Here is a 22467-nt window from a genome sequence, read left to right as displayed (position 1 = left end):
CATGTTGCAAAAAGGAGGAAAAATAACCAAAAAGGATTGTGGAACAGCACACAAAATAAACATAGAACACATGAAAAATAAGTCATCAGACATCATAAAATTAACGTAAGGACAAATACTACTACTCCAGAAATGAAGGCAAAAAGACACTGGTGAAAAAGGTCAGAGACATGGAAGACAGGCTTGAGAAAAATGAAATGGAAAATAACAGAGTTAAAACTTATTAGAGAAAAATGGTAGATATGGAAGACAAAGAAAGCTCTATGATGTGTATAATCTGTGCTTCCAGGAAGAGAGCAGAACAAGGTATTTCAGGAAAGCTTTCCTGAAACAAAGACAGCTGTGAGTCTACAGGCTTAAAGGGCAGCATGCTGTCCAAGAAAACATTCAGACAAAGAGATCAAGATATATCTTTGTAAAGTAACTGCAGTTTGTAAATAAAAGACACATGCATATGGGCTTCTAGGCCATAAAATCGTCACCTATTATGTGAGAGATTCTCAGGCTGGTTTTAAACTTCTTCATCACAACACGCATTGCTAGAATTGAGTATAACAATCCATGTCTACATGGACATCAGAGAAAGAGAATGTGACCCACAAATTGTACAATGGCCCAAGTATAATTCAAGTATAAACACAATTGACAGATAATTTTACACATGCAAGAGAGTAGGAAATATGGTTCCTATGAGACCTTCTTAAAGAAACTTCTAGAGGATAGCCTTGAGGGAACTAAACAATGAATGGAAAAATGGATAAAAGGATTATTTTGAGAAGAGAGTGAATTTAAATGTAGAACTATGACTAATCAACTATAGGAATTATGGCTGCGTAAAAGCATATAAATGCTATAGAACTTGACAATGCAGAAATAGTGGTATTAAAAAAAGTTGGGAGACAACAGAGACTGATAGAGCAGGTGAGAGGTAGGATAAGTATACTAATTTCCTGCTATCTTGTAATGGGTGAGGGGTCAGCAGACCCTGTTCATAGCTGATAAATCAAGTACTGGAAGGGTAAATATGTTTTAAGGATCCAAAGATAACAACTAGACTAAGTATAATAATAAAACCAACCAAAAATTCCTATGGTAGAGTAGATGGAGGATGTAGAAATACACTTATTTCTTCATAATTTATAGCAAGGAGTTAATAAATTCTATCTAAATAAATAGTTAAAAACTATTCCAAAATTTTGCCAACTCACCAGTCTGTATTCTATGGAATATATCTTTTCCTCCCGTTCGAAAAATCTTCATTATCTTTTCTCTTCTCCATGATTCTTCAAAGAGTATTGGAATGGTTCTGGGACCACTTCTGCCAGTTCTTTTTAGCATCTTTGGATAGTCTTCATCTAGATCTAGAGATCTGAAGTCTTTTAAAGCAGCCAAGCGTAACAATCTTGATTTCACTGTATTCATGTTTTATTCCTACCAATTCCAGTTGGTTTACTGTTTTTTTCTCTCTGTTTTCTTCCTTCCCATCCATCCACCAATTCAACTAACATCTATTTAGCTTTCACTATGAGTCAGATGCTATGCAAGGATGCTGGCTAGTCAGAAAGATCATGCAGGCAAACCCCTGCCCTCAAGAAGTTCAGTCTAGCGAGGAGGCAGGCAAATAACTCTAATACAAAGAAATGCTTTTAATATCAGGAGCACCCCTGCCCCAAGAAAAGCTAAAGCTACCTGGATGATTTTGGAAAGGCTCTGTGAAGAAAATAGCATTTCATCTGTGTCTTGAAGAATGAGTGGGTCTTCACTATGCAGAGAAAAAAGAAAAGAACATTCCAGGTAGAGAGTAAAAATTAAGCAAAGACACAGAAGGAACGGCAATCACTTTAGGTTGACTATAGATGGGAACATACTGGAAAGTGAGGGGCAGAGGTGGCCCTAAAGATTGTTCTCCAGGTTGAAGATAGAGTCCACTCTTCCGGGTGACTTTGTCAGTATAGTGGTTTCCCCTCGAGACTAGCAGTATCACACTTAGGTTTGTTCCCTCACGATAAGACACCAACCCTCCATGATACCTACCCTCTTCTTTTTTCTCCCAGCAAACACTCCACATTGCCAAGAAGCACTCCAGTTGAGAATTAGACTGATGACCCCAGTGAATAGTTCACAGCCCTGGCCAGTTCCCATAGGCTGCAGGCTGCCCACTCCTGGTTCCAATACAGTTCTCTCAGGGAGTGCTTCCCAGCCCCCACGCTTGCTGTATCTCCCCTTTCTCTCCAGGGTCTCTGGCACCTTCTTGCCTTCCCAAGCCCAGCTCCGCTTGGTGATGTAATTGACAGTGGCAAATCTGATCAGCACAGAAAATACAAAGGTGTAACAGATGCCTATGAACCAATCCATGGCCGTCGCGTATGCCACTTCAGGTAAGGAGTTTCTGGCACTGATACTCAAGGTGGTCATGGTAAGAACTGTGGTGACACCTGGGGAGAGGAAAGATGAGAACCAGTTCCACTGGAAGACATTTAGAGCATATTTGATGAGCTCGTCAACTTCCTACCAGATACCCCACTCAAAAGGGCCCCTTTAAAGGAAAAAACAGAGAATGTCAAAGTTCTACCTAGTAACCACGCCATCCCAATTTCACAGGAATAGGAATCTCCAGTATAGCACTTCTAAAAGTTGTCCTCTAGCCTCTGCTTAAACATTTTCACTGACGAGTAGGTAACCCATTTCATTGTAAGAGAGCTTTTTAATTAGAAATACCTACCTTATGAGCTGAAACCCGCTTTCCTGTACCTCTTAGCCCATTGACTGATCTCAGAGTTCTGTCTCTGGCAATGCAGGAAAAAAAAAAAAAAACCCTGCTCCCTCCTCTCCAGGATAGGCCTTCAGAGAGTTGGAGAGGATGGCCATGGTTCCTCATGAATCTGTTCATCTCCAGAATGAACATGGTCAGTCCTGTCTCTTGTTTCTCCTCCTTTCCCAGTGTGGTAGTTGGTTCTTTTCTGAACAGCCCAGAACTGAGCCCAAGACTCAGGACATAGTCTGAGCTCAGTAGGATTTTCACTTCCCTTATTGTGGACAATGTTCTCCTAAAAATACAACAAACTATTGTAGAAAATGGTTCTTATCTGCATCACACTCTAGGTCCTATTGAGCTTTGTGGACAACCAAAGCTGTTCCAGTATCTAGTTCTTGTGAGTTTTTGCCAAACAAGAGCTTGCTTTTCGATCAATTGATTCTTTTTCTTGGTAGTGTTATTAACCTAAATTTAAGACTTTCCTTTATTCACTTTTAAATTCTATTAAAATTTTTTTACTAATCTTTTCATATTCTAGATATACATATGAGCTATACAGTGTTGTGGTTAACAATATGAGCTGTAGAGTCAGACTGAAATAGACTACAATTCCGGCAATCCCGCTTACTAGTAACATGACCTTGAACATGGTGCTTTACCCCCAGTAAGTCTCAGCTTTATCACGTGTAAAATGTGTGTGTTGATACCAGACTCAGAGATTTGTTGGGGGAGCCCACGAAATGATGTGTATAAAGCCCATAGCACACCATCTGGGAGTAATCACTCAATAAATAGTAGCTTCTATAATAAACATTACTCTTATTTTTACTGTTATTATAGCAATAGTATTGTCATAATTATATAATTAATTATAATCACATTTTAAACTGTATTATAATAATTGTCTAACTGTTAGCAATAATACTCTAGTCCTGAATACTTCCATAGAAGTTAGAAGGCCTGAGTTCTCCCACTTACTTGCTTTGTATCTTGGGCAATTTCCTTAGTCTCTCTGTGCCTTCATTCTCCCCAGCCACGAATATTCCATGCAGTCTCTATTCCTCAGAGTTTTGATGAGGCAGTTGCTGTACCCACAGTCATCCAGACTTGAGGAAGGAGGAATAGTCAGAACCTCTTTCTGAGCGTTGGCATGCTCAAGAGGATGGGGAATGTGAGCCTTATGAGCTGGGTCAAGCAGGGCATGAAAGGAAGTCTTTTTTTTTTTGTTTTTGAGGAAGATTAGCCCTGAGCTAACTGCTGCCAATCCTCCTCTTTTTGCTGAGGAAGACTGGCCCTGAGTTAACATCCATGCCCACCTTCCTCTACTTTATATGTGGGAAGCCTACCACAGCATGGCGTGCCAAGTGGTGCCATGTCCGCACCCGGGATTCGAACCGGCGAACCCCAGGCCGCCAAAGCGGAATGTGCACACTTAACCACTGTGCCACCGGGCTGGCCCCAGGAAGGAAGTCTTAATGGGGTGGGAGACGTTACATAGAAGAGCAAGCAGATAAAGCCTATTAACTATTAACTCTACCCAGAGAGTCAGCATGTGTGGTGCAGTCTCTGGGGCTTCATCATATCTTGCTTTCTTGAGTACCTTACTTACATACTTGCTATATAAATGAAAACCCAGACTGGAAAAGACTTAGTACAGTTTCAACAGAGAGACCCTTTAAAGGAGTACCTTTGCACAAACTTAGGCAGAGAGTCGTCAAGGCTAATTAGCAAAAACACATTTTAAGCTCTGTCAGGAATCAGCCACATAGCTAGTACCTATGAACAAACTGTCTGAATTTGTAGCCTGCTAAGCTCTGAGAATGGACCCCGGGCGCAGTAACCCTCTGCCCACACCGAGCAAGGAGCAGTTCATGGGAGAAACAAGTTACGTCATTTACGGTTATCAGCAAATGCAGTCGTCCACCCTGGCACATTCACAGCAGTGTGCCAGTGCATGGACGGAGAGGACTGCACTGCAACACAAGTGTTTCTGTGCCATAGCTCAGTAGAGATTTTTAGAGCTCTAGCCTCTAGGGCTTAATTAGCACTGTCATGTTGTGAAAAGCTCTTAGCTAGTCAGAGCTGGTAAGACCCTCAATCAAGCATTTGGTACACTTCATGGATGGACAAAGAGGTTTGGCATTTTAAAAGAGATCCAGGCCTGCCATCCAGTGCTTCTCTTTCAAGACTCTTCTAGAAAGTTTTTTGTGAATGCCCTGCTTCACTTCCTTTAAGCACTTCTAAAAGTCTTAAAAGTATACTTCTTTGACTATACATGTCTGCCCCACTAAACCAGGAGTTGCTTGAGAGCAGGGACCATGGGTAATTCGTCTCTATCTGCTCAACTGCAAACACAATACCTGGCAGAGTAGGCCCCTAGTGCCTGTGTGATGAGTGGAACTGCTCTGCTCAGCCTATAGCCCATGGCATTGCACCACATTTGCTCCCGTCAGAGTGAATAATATTCTTTTCTTGCAGTAACAATATTGTTATTATTATCGATAATATAGGTCTTGTTCTCTTCTTTTCTCCAACATTAACAACTGTCTATTCTGTACCTTATAGAGTTAGGTCCTAGGGATACAAAAATTAAAACATTTCAGACCACAGCATTCAAAATGAGCACTCACTCTCCCCAGGAGACAATCAGAATTAATCATCCTTCATATACCTGTTGAGCTGAGACACCACCACAAGGGCAAGGCTTTTTGTTAATGCATTGTCAGTCAGCTTGAATCCTGTTTCACAAAGTACGTTACTGAATATGACCCAGTCCCTCATTCCTTCTTAACATCCCCTTTCTCCAAAACTCTTCTAACTTTCCAACTCTGCTGCTCTAGGACCACCTATATTCTCCACCTCTTCTCTGAATGCACTTTCCTCTTTTGGTCCGAACTGAAACCTGACTCTCCTATTGAGTATACTGTTTCGGTTCTCAAGAGGTGGTTTATCATTCAGAATCAAGAGCTCAAGAGGTAGGAGTCCACATTCTCCTTGATCTTTAGTACTCCTTAGACCATTACACTATCATAGTCTTGTGGTAACCTGTGCTCCTGTGAGATTTCTACCATCTGGTAATACCCCTCTGCGCCCTTTCTCATAGGTATGATCTACAGAATACGTTTATCACCCCAAAGGTTCCTTTGTAGCCACTTCATCCCCTCTTTGGCCCCAGGTAAGCACTGCTCTGCGTTCTTTCAGTCTGGATTAGATTTTTCCACCTAGAGTTGCATATAAATATCATACAGTATGTACTCATTTTGTGTCTAACTGCCTTCACTCAGCATAGTATTCTTTAGGTTCCTTCACGTTGCTGCATCTATCTTTAGTTCATTCCTGTTAATTTCAGGGTAGTGTTCCATTGTATTGATAGAACATAATTTGTTTATCCATTCCCCTACTAATGGACATCTGGACTGCTTCCAATGTTCAACTATTATGAATAAAGCTGCTAGGAAGATTTACACACAAGTCTGTGTGTTGGAATACGCTTTCTTTTCTCTTGGTAAATACCTAGGGATGGAACTGCGTGATTATATGGCAAGCACGTGTTTAACTTTACATGAGACTGCCAAGTGGTTGTGTAAAGTGGTTGTTCCATTTAACATTCCCATCAGATGTATGAGAGTTTCAGTCAGCATGCATCTTTGACTTATGAAAATTAAATATTGACATTTTTACACGTTTCCCTGACAATGAAACCATCTACCCCCATCTCAACTTATATACATTACATTACGGTCTAGTCTTTTATTCTAAATATATTGTACACCCAATAAGCCACTGTTATTCTTTTATACATTCAATAGTCATTCATTGATACTTATTATTCCCACTCTTTTCAAATGCATCTTAAACAGTTCTGGGACAAATTTTCTTTGGCTTGAAGAACTCCATTTGGTGAGAGTTTGATGATAATGAATTTTTAGTGGGTTTTTTTTTTTGTCTGAAAATGTCTTTATTGTTTCTGTTGAAGTCAACTGATAACCTATTTATTATGGCTTTAAAGGCAAGGTACTTTTTTTCCAGGCCACTTTTAAGATTTTTCTCTTTGTTTTTTGTTTTCAAAAGTCTCACTCTAATGTGTCTCTGTTTGTATGTCTTTTAATTTATCCTCCTTGAGTTCATAGGCCTTCTTGTAATCGTGCCTATTTGTCCTTCATCAGGTTTGGACAGTGTTCAGCCATTATCTCTTCAAAAATTTCTTCTGGACCATTCTCTCCCTCCCCTCCTTCTAGGATTCCAATTCCCTCTGTTAGACCTTCCCAATAAATCGTATGTTGTTTCTCTCTCTTAATGCATTTTATACATTTTTGTCTTTCTGGGCCTCATTCTAGATATTTTCTTCCAGTTCATGAATTTTCCCTTCTCCCTTCAACTGTATCTATACCAGTGAGTTTTTATCTATGTATTCCAATTTTAGAATTTCCAATGTGCTTGCTTTTTCATGCATGCTCTCTCTGTCTCTCTCTCCCCACACACTGGTCATATGATGGAATTCTTATGTTTCTTTCAACTACTTAAACATATTCATCATAGCGATTCGAAAGTTTGATTTTTCAGTCAGTCCACCACCCCCAGAAGAAAGTACTGCTTTGATCTCTAACACCATAGCTTAGTTTTGCCTGTTTTGGAATTTTATATAAATAAAATCAAATATTATGTACTATTTTGTGTCTGGCTTCTTAGCTCGACACAATTTTCGAGATTCATCCAAATCGTTATGTGAATCAATATTGTTAATCCACTGTACGCATATGCAGCAGTGTATTCACCCCTTCACTTGTTGATGGACACTGGATGTTTTCCAGTTTGGGGCTTTCATGAATAAAGCTGTTATGAACATTCTTGTATAAGCCTTTTATGGATATATATTTTCATTTCACTTGGGTATATACCTAGGAGTAAAATACCTAGATTTTAGGGTAAATGTATTTTAACCTTTATAAGAAGTAGCCAAACTGTTTTCCTAAGTGGTTGTACCATTTTACATCCTCACCAGCAGAGTATGAGAGCGCCAATTGCTCCTCAACCTCACAAATATTTGGAATTGCCAGTCTTTTTAATTTTAGCCATTCTGGTGTTTATAAAGTAATGTCTCCGTGTGGTTCTAATTTGCATTTCCCTGATATAAAATGATGTTAAATGTCTTTCCATGCGCTTATGGGCATTTATATATATTCTTGGTAAAATGCTCATGTTTTTTTCAGTTTTTTAAATTGGATTCTTTATATTTTTGGAATATATGTTTTATCAGATCTGTACATTTATAAAATATATTCTCTCAGTCTATGGCTTGCCTTTTCATTTTCTTAATGTTATCCTCTGATGAGTGGAAATTTTCAATTTTGATGAGGTCCAATTTATTCTTTTTTCTTCACTGTTATCACTTTTTCTGTGCACTAAGGAATTTCTTCCTTCCAAATTTGCAAAGATATTGTCTTATATTTAGTTCTAAGAGCATTACATTTTTAGCTTTTATATTTAAGACCATGATTAACCTCAAATTAATTCTCTTCAATGCCATCTCTGTCATAAATCAAGTTTTTATATATGTGGGTCTATTTTTACTCTCTCTATGGTGTTTCATTTATTTATTTTTCTTCTCCTTGTGCCAATAACACACGTCTTTACTATAGCTTTTTAACCATTTTTGACATCTTACAAGGCTAGTCTCTCCATTTTGTTCTTTAGGAGGATATTGGCTATTCTTGGCTGTTGGGTCACACAAAAATTTTGCAATCACTTTTTAAATTAATATTTCATCTTGGAGGTTCTCACATCAATGCAGTTAGTGTAAATATGAACTCTAAACTCACATGAGGCCAAGTTTGAATTAAAAATAAGTTCTTAAGGAATCCTATATTTTACACAAAGCCCAGGCCAAAACAATATGCTTCCTTGTTGTCTCCCTGCACCGATTCCCGTATTTTTCTAGTGCTCTTTTGCATTGAGGGCATAACCCTTCGACGGTATTGGATTTATGGGATGAATGCTTATATTAGTTTCCTATGGCCACAAATTTAGTGGCTTAAAACAACACAAATACATTCTCTTACAGTTCTGGAGGCCAGAATCTCTGATGTCAGTTTTATGGGGCTAAAGTCGAGGTGTCAGTAGGGCTTCACTCCCAGTGGAGGCTCTAGAGAGAGAACCCATGGCCTTTCCCAGCTTCTAGAGCTGTATTCCTTGGCTTGGGGGCCCCTTCCTCCTCTTTCAGAACCAACAGCATAGCATCTTCAAATCTCTCCTGCTTTTTTCACCACACTGCCTTCTGCTCTGTAGGCAAATCTCCCTCTCCCTCACTCTTATCAGGACACTTGTGATTTCATTTAGAGCCCATCCAGATGATCCAGGATAATCTCCCCATCCCAAGATCCTTAACTTAGTTCACATCTGCAGAGTCCCTTTTGGCATATAAGGTAACACTCTCAGGTTCCAGGGATTAGGACACGGATGTCTTTGGGGGCCAGTATTCAGCCTCGCACAATCCTAGTTCCACCCCTTAACTTTACTCAGGCTCAAAGCCTTTCTGCGTAACCTGAAAACTCACTCTCATTTACCCAGACTAGGAGTCCATCCACCCATCTTCCGCTACGACAGTGTCAGCTCACGTGATTAACACTCCAGCTTTCAGTTCCTTCTTCCATTTGGGCCCCTGAGTATTTCCTTTAAGTTTTTATAAGTTCAGATATTAAAACAGAATGTTTTCTATGTTTTATGTAGCTGTTCTAGGATTCTGTAGAGGAAGAATTTTTCAGGGTATCTAGTTTATTGCATTTCCCAAAATGGGTATCTTTAACTTACTCCTATATAGTCTCTGCTCCCTACAGTTCACTAGAGCTGTTCTTTTCAAGATCACTAACAACCAAGCATATCACCATAACCAACAGACAGTTTCTGTCTGCCTCTTACCTAGGCACACAGCAGAACTCACTCCAGAGGATTACCCTCTGCTTCTTGAAACACTCTCCTCTCTTGACTTCCATGATATTACACCCTTCTAGTTTTAGCTTTGTTTCCACTTTACAGATTACTCTTTCTCTTTCACCACTGCTGTCTCCTCCTCCACTTGATCTAAAAGGCTGCTTCTTTCTGAAACATCATTTACTATTTAACTACACAGTGGAGCTTCAGGATATTTGAAAGAATCATTGGCCTTCTATGTGGGTACTCAGCATATGCCTCACAGCCACCACTGCCATGGAGGCAGTTTAAGTTAATTAATATTTATCTCCTAAAAAGTCTTACAGTGGGAAAAACAGGCAGAAAATGTTTTATATGCTTTAAGTCTCCCAGGGAAAAGTGCTAATGATATGCAAATCCCTTCCTAGAGATCAGTAAATTCGTATTGAGGAAAATTTCTGATCATTGAAAAACCCTTTGAACTTTGTGTAGCTTTTACTGAATGTCAGATAATTCATACTTCCAAAAAGGCTAGAGGAGAAGCAGCAAAGTCAGATGCTCAGACAAAAAAATGGGTTGTAAAAAAGCCCCAATCCACTTCTCTGTCGTCACCTTAGTTTCTCACCCTTCACTTCTCCAGCTCTGCCCACTAATTCCCTCTCTTTTTCACTGAAGACTCACTTCCTCCCCAGCTCCTGGAGCAAGCCTGACTGAGACAGGAAGCATCTCAGTAACCTTACTGTTCCAACCCTCTTCTTATTCCCAGTTCCTTGTTAAGAATTCACTTCTCTGAAACACCAGGATCCGATGACTCAGTCACTAATGCTGGGCTCAGGCATTGCTCCCACTATCTCCAATAATGGTTCTTCTACCCGCCTCGACTCTGACTGCTCATCATAAGACTTCGCAAATGTTTTCCCCACCATTCTCCATAAAACAACACTCACCAAAGACCGTGCGGGCAGGGACAGACTCTCTGTTGAGCCAGAAAGACACTTGTGACAGAATGACAGTCATGATACATGGCAAGTAGGTCTGCATTACAAAGTAGCCAATTTTTCACTCAAGATGGAAGTGGGTTGTCATGACGACATATTCTCCTGGAGAGAGAGTTAAAATTAGGCAGTATGTAGCCAAATAACCATCTTCAATCAAGGTGGGCCCCAATTCAGTTCACAAACTCCTTTTATATTGAAAACAAGACATCCCAGCACCTCCCAAGTCCATGTAACCAAATCTTTTTAATGATCATGAAGTACCTGTAGTGCGTATTTTTGTGTGTATGAAAATATATGCTAACAGTGTACCAACACAGCTTGCTCAGAGCAATTTTGATATGTTCATTCAAATTAATATCCTCATTTAAATAATAATAAGAAATAATCTCTTCTACAGGATTTGCTATGTGACAGGCACTCTTCTAGCACTTTAACATTCTTAAAATGTTTAATCTTTACAACAACCCGATGACGTCAGGACTATTGTTATCTTCATTTTATAGGTCGATACGCTGAGGCAAAGAGAGATTGAGCAGCCTGCACAAGGTTACCCAGCTAGTAAGTAGAGGAGCCTGAATTCAAACCCAGATGTGTTGGCTCCACAGCTGATGCTTTCTAACCACTGTCCTCTGCTGTTCGAATGGACTTAGTGGGTTAGAACCCAAAGTTCACAGAGCAGAGTGTGTGCTGGCCTCCATCCCCCGACTCCAAAATAAGAGTCAACACAGACTGAGTTCTTACTTTGTGCCCAACAACTTTGAGGGTTTTAAGAGTATTAACTTTACACCCTCCCACCAACCCTGTAAGGTGGGTACTAATTATTACCCATGTTGTTAAAGCCAATAGTTAATTATCAGTCCTACTGGATTTGTCAGTGCATTTTACCCAGTGAAGCACTCCATCCTCTTGGAATGACTCTCTTTATGGAACTTCTAGGCCGTGCTGCTCTTCCAGTTTCCCTCCTACGTCATTTCCTCTCTAGTCTCCTTTAAATGTCTAAACATTCAAGGATGTCAGAACTCAGTGCTTGTACTCACTTCTGTCTCACTCCTTTGGCATTCTCATCCAACCTGTGTCTTTAAAGAATAGTGCAGACTCTGATAACTCCTCAACGTATATCTTCTGCCTGGGCTTCCTACTTGTTATGCCTTGAACTGTGTCTCCTGGAAAGATATGGTGAAGTTCTAATCCTGAGTGCCTCAGAATGTGACCTTCTTTAGAAACAGAGTTGTTGCAGATATAATTAGTTAAGATGAGGCCATACTGGAGTAGGATGAGCCCTGATCCACTATGACTGATGCTCTTATAAAAAGAAGATAGATACACACAGGGAGATGTGTGACACTATGCGCTGACGGAAGCAGAGACTGGAGTGATGCATCCACAAACCAGGAAATGCCAAGGGTTGCCAGCAGCCATTGGAAGCTAGGAGAGAGAGGCACACAATAGATTCTCTTTCACAACCTCCAGAATCAACCAACCCTGCCAACACCTTGGTTTCAGACTTCTGGCCTCCAGAACTTGGAGATAATAAATTTCTGTTGTTTTAAGCTTCCTAGTCTGTGGTATTTTGATATGGCAGACCTAGGATTCCCTATACTACTCTAGACCTATATATTCAATTACCTATTAGACATCACACTTGGGGATCTAATAGGCATCTTGACCTAAAATGTCCAAGTTTTAGCTTTTACTCTCCCCATCTCCTCCCCGCTCCAAACTGGCTCCTCTAACAGATTTACCCATTTCAGTAAATGGTAGCTCTCAGGAGCACAGGCCAAAATCAAATTCTTCAAAATCCAAGCATCATCATTGACTTCTCTCTCTCCCTGCCTCCCTCATGCATGCCTCCATGTGCACACACACACACACACACACACACACACACACACTCAATCAATCAGCAAACCTTCACAATTCTTTCTTTAAAATATATCCATAATTGGACCTCTTCTCCCCACCTCCACTGCTGCCACTCTGATCTAAGCCACCATCATTTCTGATCTAGAGTACTGTAATAGCTTTCTAACTAGTCTTGCTTCTGTACTTATCCCCTTCAATGCCTTCTTAGCACAGCTGCCAAAGTGATCCTATTAAAACAAGTCAGATTTGGTCTCTCTTTTGCTCAAGACTCTCCAATGGTTTCCCATCTCTCAGAGTAAAAGCCAAAATCCCCAAAACAGTCCCCAAAGACCCACGCAATCTTGTTGCTCTACTACCTTTCCTGTCAGAGCTTCTTATTTTTCACCCGTCTCTCCACCCACCTTTCATTTTGGCAGGTCTCCCAAATGAGGCAATTTCCCACTTTCCTACCCCACCCACTCCCTGTACCTAAGCCGAGAAAGCAGCATCTGGTCATCCCAAGCTCAATCTACAATCCATATTATGTGTGTATTCACAGTCTAGCTTGTTTATGTGAACATGAAAAATAGAAGGGGGCTTATTTTTAATTTAGCAAAGTAGTCTCATACAAAATTATGAAATATGCTCTTTATTATAACTTTGGAGTTTCTCTCTTTTCTTTCTCTCCGCTTCTTTTTCAACCCTTTTATTTCTGTTTTTGTTCCCCACCCCCTCCTACTCTCTCTCCCTCTCTCCTTTCTGTGTCCATTTCTACTCCTTTCTCTCTCTGTCCTTCCCTTCACTCTCTCTCTCCATTAAGAAGGCATTGAGGATTTATTTATTTATTTTTTATTGGTACCTGAGCTAACAACTGTTGCCAATCTTCTTCCCCCCCCCCCCCCGGATTTTCACCCCCAATCCCCCTAGTACATAGTTGTATATTTTTAGTTGTGGGTCCTCTTAGTTGTGGCATGTGGGACGCTACCTCAACATGGCCTGACCAGAGGTGCCATGTCCGCGCCCAGGATCTGAACTGGTGAAACCCTGGGCCGCCAAAGGCGGAGCACGCAACTTAACCACTCAGCCCTGGGGCCGGCCCCTGAGGATTTATTTTTAACGAGAGTTGGCCTTTGAGTAGCTTGGGAAATTTTCCCCCTTCCCCATCTTAGTTTCATATCCCTAACATCTTGTCTATTAATCTTATATCTGATCATGTAAATATTTAATATATAAAACATATAATAAATATTCATAAATTAGTTATATTCTGTAAATCTGAAAGGCAAAGCAAATGGACTTTTCAAAAGCTTATCAAATTAGCCATTTGTTTTAAATAACTGAATATATTTTCTTCAATTCTATCCTTTTCTATCCTCCTTTCCTTAAATTTCTGTCTTGCTGTCTCTCTTCTAAAGAGCAAAGAGAAGAAGAATAGGATGTCCCTGGCTCTAGTACTCCGTCTCAAAAGTACGGAGTAACAACTATCCACAGACAAAAACGCCCTTGTGAAAATCCTGGAACCAGAGCGTAAGGCTGAAACACCCTCTTGGCACACAAGGACCAAGAGAAGACATATTTAAAAAGGGAAAGAGAAATCGTTTCACTTTGCTGCATTCTTCCCTCCCCCTCGCCAGTTGGGTGCAGTACCTGGATGGTTTCTCTGGGTCTGTGGTTTCTGTAGTGGGAAAAGGAGAGCCTAAGGCAGATATCCAGCTTCCCCAGCATTGGGGGCATTTCCCTGGAGGCTCAATTCTGTCTTGCCTCATGAGGGACACTGGGGGAATTGGCAGGGCTATTCCAGGTGGGGTGAGCTAGGACCAAAGAAGGGGGTGGAACTTACAGCTACTAGTGCATAGATCCTCACGGTGGCAGCAGGTTCCCGCCAGCAACCCCGCTTGATCGTCGAGTCCAGCCAGGTGCCTGGCCTTCCCTGCACAGGAAACCCAACCTCTGAGAGCATCTGTAGCTCTGGCAAACAGATGAGTGCCGGCAGAGGCCCCATCCCACAGTGGAGCTCAGCCAACAGCAGAACTCCAGCAGAGGCCTCACTGAAAGGCGGTTGGCCAGTCAAAAAGGTCACACCCCCTAATGCTGTGGCACTCCCGCTTACCAAAACCGTGAGCGCCAAGGGTCAAAACCGGCTGCAGGCGCCGCTAGAGGGTCTCCAAGTCCTTTGCCCGCCAAAACGGTGACCACACGGGGTCAAAACCCACTGGCTTCAATGCCCTGACTTACCAGAACTGCCCACCACAGTGGGTCAAAACCTAAAAGCCCCAATGAATAGAGCATGCCAGCCAGTTTTGGTGGGGGGTGACAAATAGCTGCAAGCTGCTAGTCCCCCAACCAGCAGAGGCCCCCTGTGGCCCTGCTGAACAGTGGAACAGGGACAACTGAATCATGAAAAAATAGAAAATCTGAACAGATCAATATCATGTTAGGAGATTGAAGAGAAATGGAGGTACTGTAGACAATCAGACTGCAGCAGCTTCCAGGCAGATGTGACTCAGCATGTCCACTGCAGGCAGCACATGCACCAACCATGTATGGAAACACCTTATGTAAGCTGCATAATGTAAACATTGTATGTCATCTGCTGGCTGTATGCCACTTTTGCCTAGTAGTCATATAAAAGCGGCCACAAGGGGAGCTGCTGCGCTGCCACCGTCTGTTGGCCAGAGTGAATAAACAGTTTGTCTGCTTTGCCATCAGCTGCACGCAACTTTTTCCAATTCCCTGAGCTCCGTGGTCCAGTCCTCGCTGTTCCTCTCCTGCATACAGAGAGGTAGTCAGTAATTAAACACCTCCAACAAAGAAAAGCCCAGGACAAAATGGCTTCATGGGTGAAATCTGCCAAACATTTAAAGAAGAATGAATGCTAATCCTCCTAAACTTTTCCAAAAAATTGAAGAGGAGGGAACCCCCCAAACTCATTTTACAAGGCCAGTATTACCCTCATACCGAAACCAGAGAAGGACGTTAGAAGAAAAGAAAATTACAGGCCAATATTCCTGATGAACATAGATGCAAAAATTATCAACAAATACTATGAAACCAAAGTCAGCAGCACTATAAAAGGATCATTCCCCATGATCAGGCGGAATTCCTGATCATTCCTGGAATGCAATGATAGTTCAACATATGCAAATTGATAAATGTGATAACCACGTTAATCGAATAAAGGATAAAAATCACTGATCATCTCGTTAGATGTGGGAAAAGCATTTGATAAAATTCAACGTCCTCCTATGATAAAGACTGTCAACAAATTAGGTATAGAAGGAATGTACCTCAGGTAACAAAAGCAACATATGACAAGCCCGCAGCTAACATCATACTAGGGTGTAAAGCTAAAAGCTTTTCCTCTAACATCAGAAACAAGAGAGCTATGTCCACCTCACCACTTCTATTCAATTTAGTACTGGAAGTCCTAGGCAGAGTAATTAGGCAAGAAAAAGATATAATAAATATCCAAATTGGAAACGAAGAAATATTAAAGTCTATGTTTGCAGATGATATAATCTTAGATAACCCTAAAACGTCCACCAAAAAAACAAGTTTGAATAAATGAATTCAGTAAGTTTTCAGGATACAGAACCCCCACATAGAGGAGCCTATCCAGAATTCAGGAAAGAATGTCCATAATCTATCGTCACATGAAAACAATATACATATATATAAGGTAATAATGTTTATATGGTTCCTAAATCAAGGGGAATACAGCAAAAAGTCTTCCTCCTATAGCTGTCCCCAAACCACTCATCTTATTTCTCCTTCCTTTAACTACAATGAAGAGATTGTTGTGTATCTTTCTAGAAGTATCATCCCTATACAATATACACCCCTATACCATTTGGTGTTCTGTGCTTTGCTCTTATCCCTCAATGATATATGCTGCAGATATTCCCACTGAACAGTACACAAATAACTTTCTCATCTCTTTCCATCTAACACCAGGATACTATTGAATTGTGTAAATGAACCTTAATATATCAAGTCACCTATTTACTGATGTACATTTTATCAATGTACATTGTTTGCAAAGCCAATATGCAGCGGCACCAGAATTCTCACCCTCCCGCCAGCCAGATGGACAACCCAGGGGCCAGGGGGACACCCTGGGCCTCTAGGGGCCCGCTGTGCCACGCTGTGTGGCACTGCACCCAGGCGCACACAGCCTCCTCCAGGAACCTCCGTCCTCTTTGCCCACAAGCTTAGAGTGGGAGGGAGAGCAGGTGGTGCATTTCGGGTCTGATCTCAGACAGGAGGTCGTAGCAGCAGCTGCCTCTGGCAGCATGACGCATGCAGAAGCACCCCTGGGAGCAGGAGGCTGGCCTCCACACAAAAACTCAAGGGGCGCACTAGAGACAGAAGAATGTGCTTTGCACATGCAGGCGCTGAAGGTCCTGCTCCCTAACCCTGCTTGGGGAGAGCAGAACTCTGGCCAGGTGAGGAGGATTTCCCCCCCAGCACACCCAGCCTGGCTGACCATAGCCTTGGCCCTTCCCTTCCATGGGGCCCAGGCATGTGGGTTGCCAGCAGGACACCAAGACTGGAGTCCAGTCCATGGGTCAGGACACTCAAGCCTGGGAGCAAGTCTGCAACTGATGGGCAGCAAGTATACTGTCGTCTCCACTTCACTGGAAGCAAAGCAAACCCTCCTGAGCCCGGGAGGCCAGGCGACTACTGGCCCCAGGTCACACTTCCGACACTTCCAGAGGGTGGTGGGTGCAGCCGGAATGTGAGCCTCGGGCGTGCAGCAGCCATGCTGACCCCATACACGATGTCAGGGAGTGCTCTTCCGAGCAAACAGCCAGGGTCCAGGTGGCCTAGGCACAGCAACCACCAGCACCTGTACGCTTCCTCCAAAGCTGGGCTGTTGGCCCCACCTGCTGGATGGAGGGGCATCCTGGACCCTGGCCAGCCATACACAGTGCCTGCTTGGCTGCTACAGGTCCAGCCACTACCGGCTCCAAGCACCTGACCCCAGAATCCCCTCCGAGGAGGCAGCCCACACCCCTGCAGCCCCAGACTCTATCGCCTCCACCTCTTACTGTGAACTTGAAGTTTTTCGAACAGATTGTGTTCTCAAATACCTCTGGCCTCTTGACACCTCCGTATTTCCTTTCTCGAGAGTAGCCTTTCCCCATACCAAATTCCAAATCTCTAAATCTTGTTATTCTTTAAGTCTATTTCAAATGCTGCTTTTTTTAAGGTACCCTCTCCTGGTCCTAGGGTGGAGGGAGAACAGGGCACGGGCAAGGTGACATACTGCCACATCACAAGGAGAGGGAAGAGCAGTGTCCAGATAATGAAATAAAAAGACAAGAGTACCCTACTTCATTTTTAATTGTGGGTTCAGAGATCTTCCACAGAGATAAGTGTTGAAAGTTCCCATCGTTTCAAGGCAAAAAGTATTGTAAGATATGTGGGCCTCAAGATTTACTCCACTTTGCCTAAAACCCTAAGATTAGTCGGGATTCAGGGCGCCTCCTGCCTCAAGCCCCTGCAACTGGTCAGCTTCCGAACAGATAGGACTTAAGCCTATAGAACAAGTCTCTGAGTTCCATTTATCAATGTCCAAGAATTAGCCATTGAGAGGAGCTGGCAAGATTTTATCCTTGACACTCAACTTGCATGATACTGAAATACAACTTCCATCCCCAAACAATTCTGGGTATGTCTGTCTTCAATTGAAGTACGTTTATCCATCCATCTAATAAACACTCATTGACTAAATACTACGGTTTACGCTGGATATACAGAAATGAACCCAAAGTGCTCTCTTCCTTCAATGACTCACAGTCTTCTAGATTGCCAATAAATGGTCAAACTTTTCCTCCTCTTGGAGGGTAGAGAGTAGGGGCAAGGGAAGAATGGGTATAATGTTATCTAGTGCGGATGTCACAAATTCAAATGCCTATAAGAGCTAGAGAGATATCTTAAATGAGTAAATCAGGCCAGCTGTAATAAAAATAAACTGCCAGAAATGTAATAAAATTTTCTTTAATTAATTATGGGGTGGGCATATGAGATAAGATTCTAAAAAATCATATTAGGGATATTTTAAATTAAAAAAAATTTTAAAATTAAAAATGGCAATAATTAATGATTAGAATTTTCTTTTGAAACTTATAACCACTTTGATTTGCAAACCAGAAACCTGCCACCTTTTCTTCTGCACAAGGGTGTTAATGTTAGGTCTTGTGTTTGGAATTCCAATGTACGGAATTTAGTACGGATTAGTTTTAAGACGTGTTGTGGGTAAGGGAAGTGGTGAGGGAATGAGGAGTAAGGTTATTTCATTTTAGTGCCTTAAAGGAAGAGAGTTGTTTTCTTTCCAGACATGGATCAACTCTTTGCACAGTGGGTTTTATATCTGGAGTGAGCACCTTGCCCTCACTCAGGCACCTAGGCTCACAAAGGGAAGCTGACCAGCATACTGTTCACCCATTTCATCCAAGGTTTGAGCTGTCTGTTGTTCAAGTCAGTGGTGCGGTCTCCAGCTCATGGTGGCAGCTACCGTGTCCATAATGTGCTCTATTTAAACCTTTTACCACAAAGCAAATACTTCCTAATATATCTACCAAAGAACAAACATAAATTCTGTGTCCCTACAAAACATTGCCATGTTGGATATACATTTCGTAACAGTCTGACATTAACACTTCCTTACATGTAAACTGTGATCTTCTTAGGACTTTTTTCCGTATACCTAAGGAAACCATTTCCTGATTTGCTTGGAATGGTCAATATGCCAAAAAGGTCTTCATTCACATCAAAATTCTCATTGAAATCATGAAAAGATATGCATAACTCTATGGTATCTTCCGTATCTGTGCTCTCCAGAGCTACAAAAGAAAATGCCACAAGAAATCTAACTTTTCCACATACTATGCCCTATATATAGTCTCAGCCATTTCTGCAACACACTGACAAAAATACTTGTAGTTCAATATATAATTTCTGCTGCAATTAATAGACATTTTAATAAATTTGGCATTTATAGAATATTTTCATGCCTGGGAAGTTTTGTTGCTTAACGCATAACTACATTTCCCAGCAACACTTAGTGTAGGCCTTCAAATACCAAATCTGTTGAACTTTCAGTTTGTTCTTTAAAGTTAACTAAGATTTTCATTGTACATCTTTTTTATATATCAATTACAGTTCTTTATAATGGATTGCATAATGTTGATATCTGAAGTTTTATTTTTCAACAAAGGCATACTTTGTATGCATAGTAAAGATGTAGAAATATTCTTCATCTCTACACGGAACTGCAAACTCTCCCATCTTTTTTGAAACACAGTCCTCTCAGTCTGTCCTTTAGTTTTAAAAATTTTGATAGCTATGGGTACAAGAACTATGTCACTTTCTTCTTGACTCTACTGGGAGCTCTTAATTCGACAATATGTAAAACAAGAGTGCAAGTGAGTTGATTAATGGCAACTGACACTGGACCCTGTTTTCAGGAAGAGAGCAGAAAGTGATGGAGACTTGGAGGAATGGGCAAGCTGTGCCCCTCTACAAGGGGCAGCCTCTACTCCGCCCAGCTGATTGTGGCCAGGTGGGAATTTGAACCCGATGCTGTCAGATCTTCTGATTTCATAAAAAATAAACAAATTTGAAATTTTATATGACAGCTCCTAAATTTCGAATCTTGGCAAATAATTTAAAAAGTTGTAAACTGTATGGATCAAACAAATCACATCTGCAAACCACCAATTTGCAGCCTCTGGTCTAGAGACTTTCTCCTATAGATGGCGACCGTCTTTTGTGATTCAGCCTTGGAAACAAAGCATCCTCTCCTGCCTGTGGGGTATCCTAGGGCTCCCAGGTGGAATTATAGATCTTTATATTTCTGTCACCAAGAAGAAAGGGAAATCCTCTCCTCAGGACTCTTCTGACACCCTTACCTAAAATCTATTAAGTAAGGACTGTCCCACGGCTATTTGTGCAATGTGATTTCACAAGGCCCTTGTCCTCTCATTTTCCCCACTACCTTCCATCTTTAGTATATCTGCTTGGGGTTCCACTACTCTTAAGCAGAGAATCACATGAATATGTCTTATTATCTTTGCTGTTCAGGTGGTTGTCAGTCCCTCTGTTTAAAGGACAATGCAATGTTCTCGGTACACCCAAGAGTTTGATAATGTAAAAACTAGAACATGTCTGCTCGTGAAAGTGTTTGGGATGGAAGAGTTTCAACCCCTAAGAAAGAAAAAGAATTTCTTGCTGGATCTCTTAACTTAAGCTGAGTACCTTGAGCATGCAATCTTGAATATTAGCCCTAAATTCCTAGCATGGTCTAGCACAAATGTGACAATAAATTGTGCAGCTACGAGTACCTTAGACACTTCACTGGGCCCAGAGTGGCAACTTGCTTTATGCAAAAAGCAATAGTTTCATTTCTATGACAATAATGTATGGGAACAGAGAGATTTATGGAAGAAAAAATATTCTCATATGATGGAAGTCAAAGCAGGAAAGGCATAATCTAATAAAGGAAGAGAAGGAAGATGGAGAAATAAATTTGAAAAACAAAATGAAAACTACTTGATTGTCTTCTCACAGCCTTACCCTGTACTGGTAAACAAAGCTTAATAAAGCACAGTAACTGCCATCAGGGTGCCGACAATCTACTGGGGGAGACAGAGGGTGCACAATAGTTATAGTACAAGCCTGAACAGGAAAAGTATGCACACCAGTGGAACAAAAATACGTGTTAAATGAAACCAGAGCGGGGCACTGTTGCTTCTGCCCAGGGTGGAGTGTTAGAGGACTCATAAAGTTGACGGTACTCACAAGTTGAGGCCACCTTTAGTAGGTAAAAGAAGGACATTCCTAGCAAAGAACAACACAGCAAGGCAAAAAGCAGGCAAGAATATGGAGTGTTAAGGGAATTAATGATATCCCTGGACTTACAGGCTAGAGAGAAGCTGAGGTAACATAAAACCCCTAATTACGCAAACTAAGAAACAAGGGGTCTAGTTCATAGGTTATAAGTTGCTGTGGACGTGTCTAAGTAGAGAGCTGACATGACCAGATGTATGCTTTGGAAGGATTGTAGTAGCTGCAGTATAGATGACCGGCTGGGAAGAATGAAACTGAAGCCAAGACCGCAGTTAAAAGGCCGTTACAGTATCTGGTGTGAGTGAGCCTTAGGGTATAATCTATGGTAGTAGACAGTGGACTGAAAATAAATTTTAGAGGTAGAACATTTTATAACAGGTGGTTTTCATGATGGCTAAGAAAGGAAAGGAGGAAGTTAAAGGAAGGATTCTAGATGACCCTGAGATTGTAGCTTTTCTAAGTGTGTGGATAATGATGGAATTCATTCATCCAGTGGAGAACAGAACTCTTCCCCTTTAGGCCTTTGCCTCATTCTCTCCTTCCTCCACACCCCTTGGATTCCTTTAACCCCTCAGCTTCCCTCCCAGAGTGTCCCACTCCTCAGTTCCAATCATTCTATTTTCATGGAGGAGTTGTTGGGGGCGGTACTGTAGAAAGGATATCTACCAGGCGATTAGAACTACTGCACTTGCAGAATGGCACTGTCACATATATTGTATGGGGTATGATGCCACAAGCATCTCCCTGCCTTTAGCTGCTTTGCCAAATGCTTCCTTCTGTTACTCAAGCTGCGGTATATGTCAGGCCCCAGGAAAATGGGAAGTTAAAAACAATCTTGCTACAATAGTACTGATGAGAAAACATTCCCTCTGAACTCATAGTGTCAGAGACTCATTGCTTGCTTGATTCAGTCAGTTACTCATTCAACAAATATTAAGGCATTATATTAGGTAGTTAAAGTACAGAGGTCTTAAGACATTTGAGATCTCATCCCTTCATTGAGCTTATAGTCTAGTGGAAAAAGACAATAAATAAGTAAACAATAAAGAAAATAATATCAGATGGTGATAAATGTTATGAAAAAAATAAAACAGAGTTTATGAGGTAGGGAGG

General features: G+C 41.4%; 1 protein-coding gene across 14 annotated transcripts in view; it reads right to left on the bottom strand.

Moving 5' to 3' along the window:
- Nucleotides 1-22467, bottom strand: part of LOC138921855 (gamma-aminobutyric acid receptor subunit alpha-3-like) — an 85858-nt gene that overhangs the window by 13767 nt on the left and 49624 nt on the right. For 5 of the 14 annotated variants that reach the window (XM_070257437.1, XM_070257448.1, XM_070257449.1 and 2 more), the window contains one exon: nt 2035-2435. In XM_070257437.1, the coding sequence (XP_070113538.1) occupies nt 2035-2435 (401 nt within the window). Of the gene's footprint in view, nt 1-2034; nt 2436-10608; nt 10762-11696; nt 11823-11987; nt 12085-14341; nt 14432-22467 lie in introns of all 14 variants that reach the window. The other 9 variants (XM_070257444.1, XM_070257440.1, XM_070257446.1 and 6 more) reach the window with 5 other exon arrangements.

Source organism: Equus caballus, chromosome X (genome assembly GCF_041296265.1).
Source record: "Equus caballus isolate H_3958 breed thoroughbred chromosome X, TB-T2T, whole genome shotgun sequence".
Lineage (NCBI taxonomy): Eukaryota > Metazoa > Chordata > Mammalia > Perissodactyla > Equidae > Equus > Equus caballus.
This window is presented reverse-complemented; position numbering and strand designations above follow the sequence as displayed.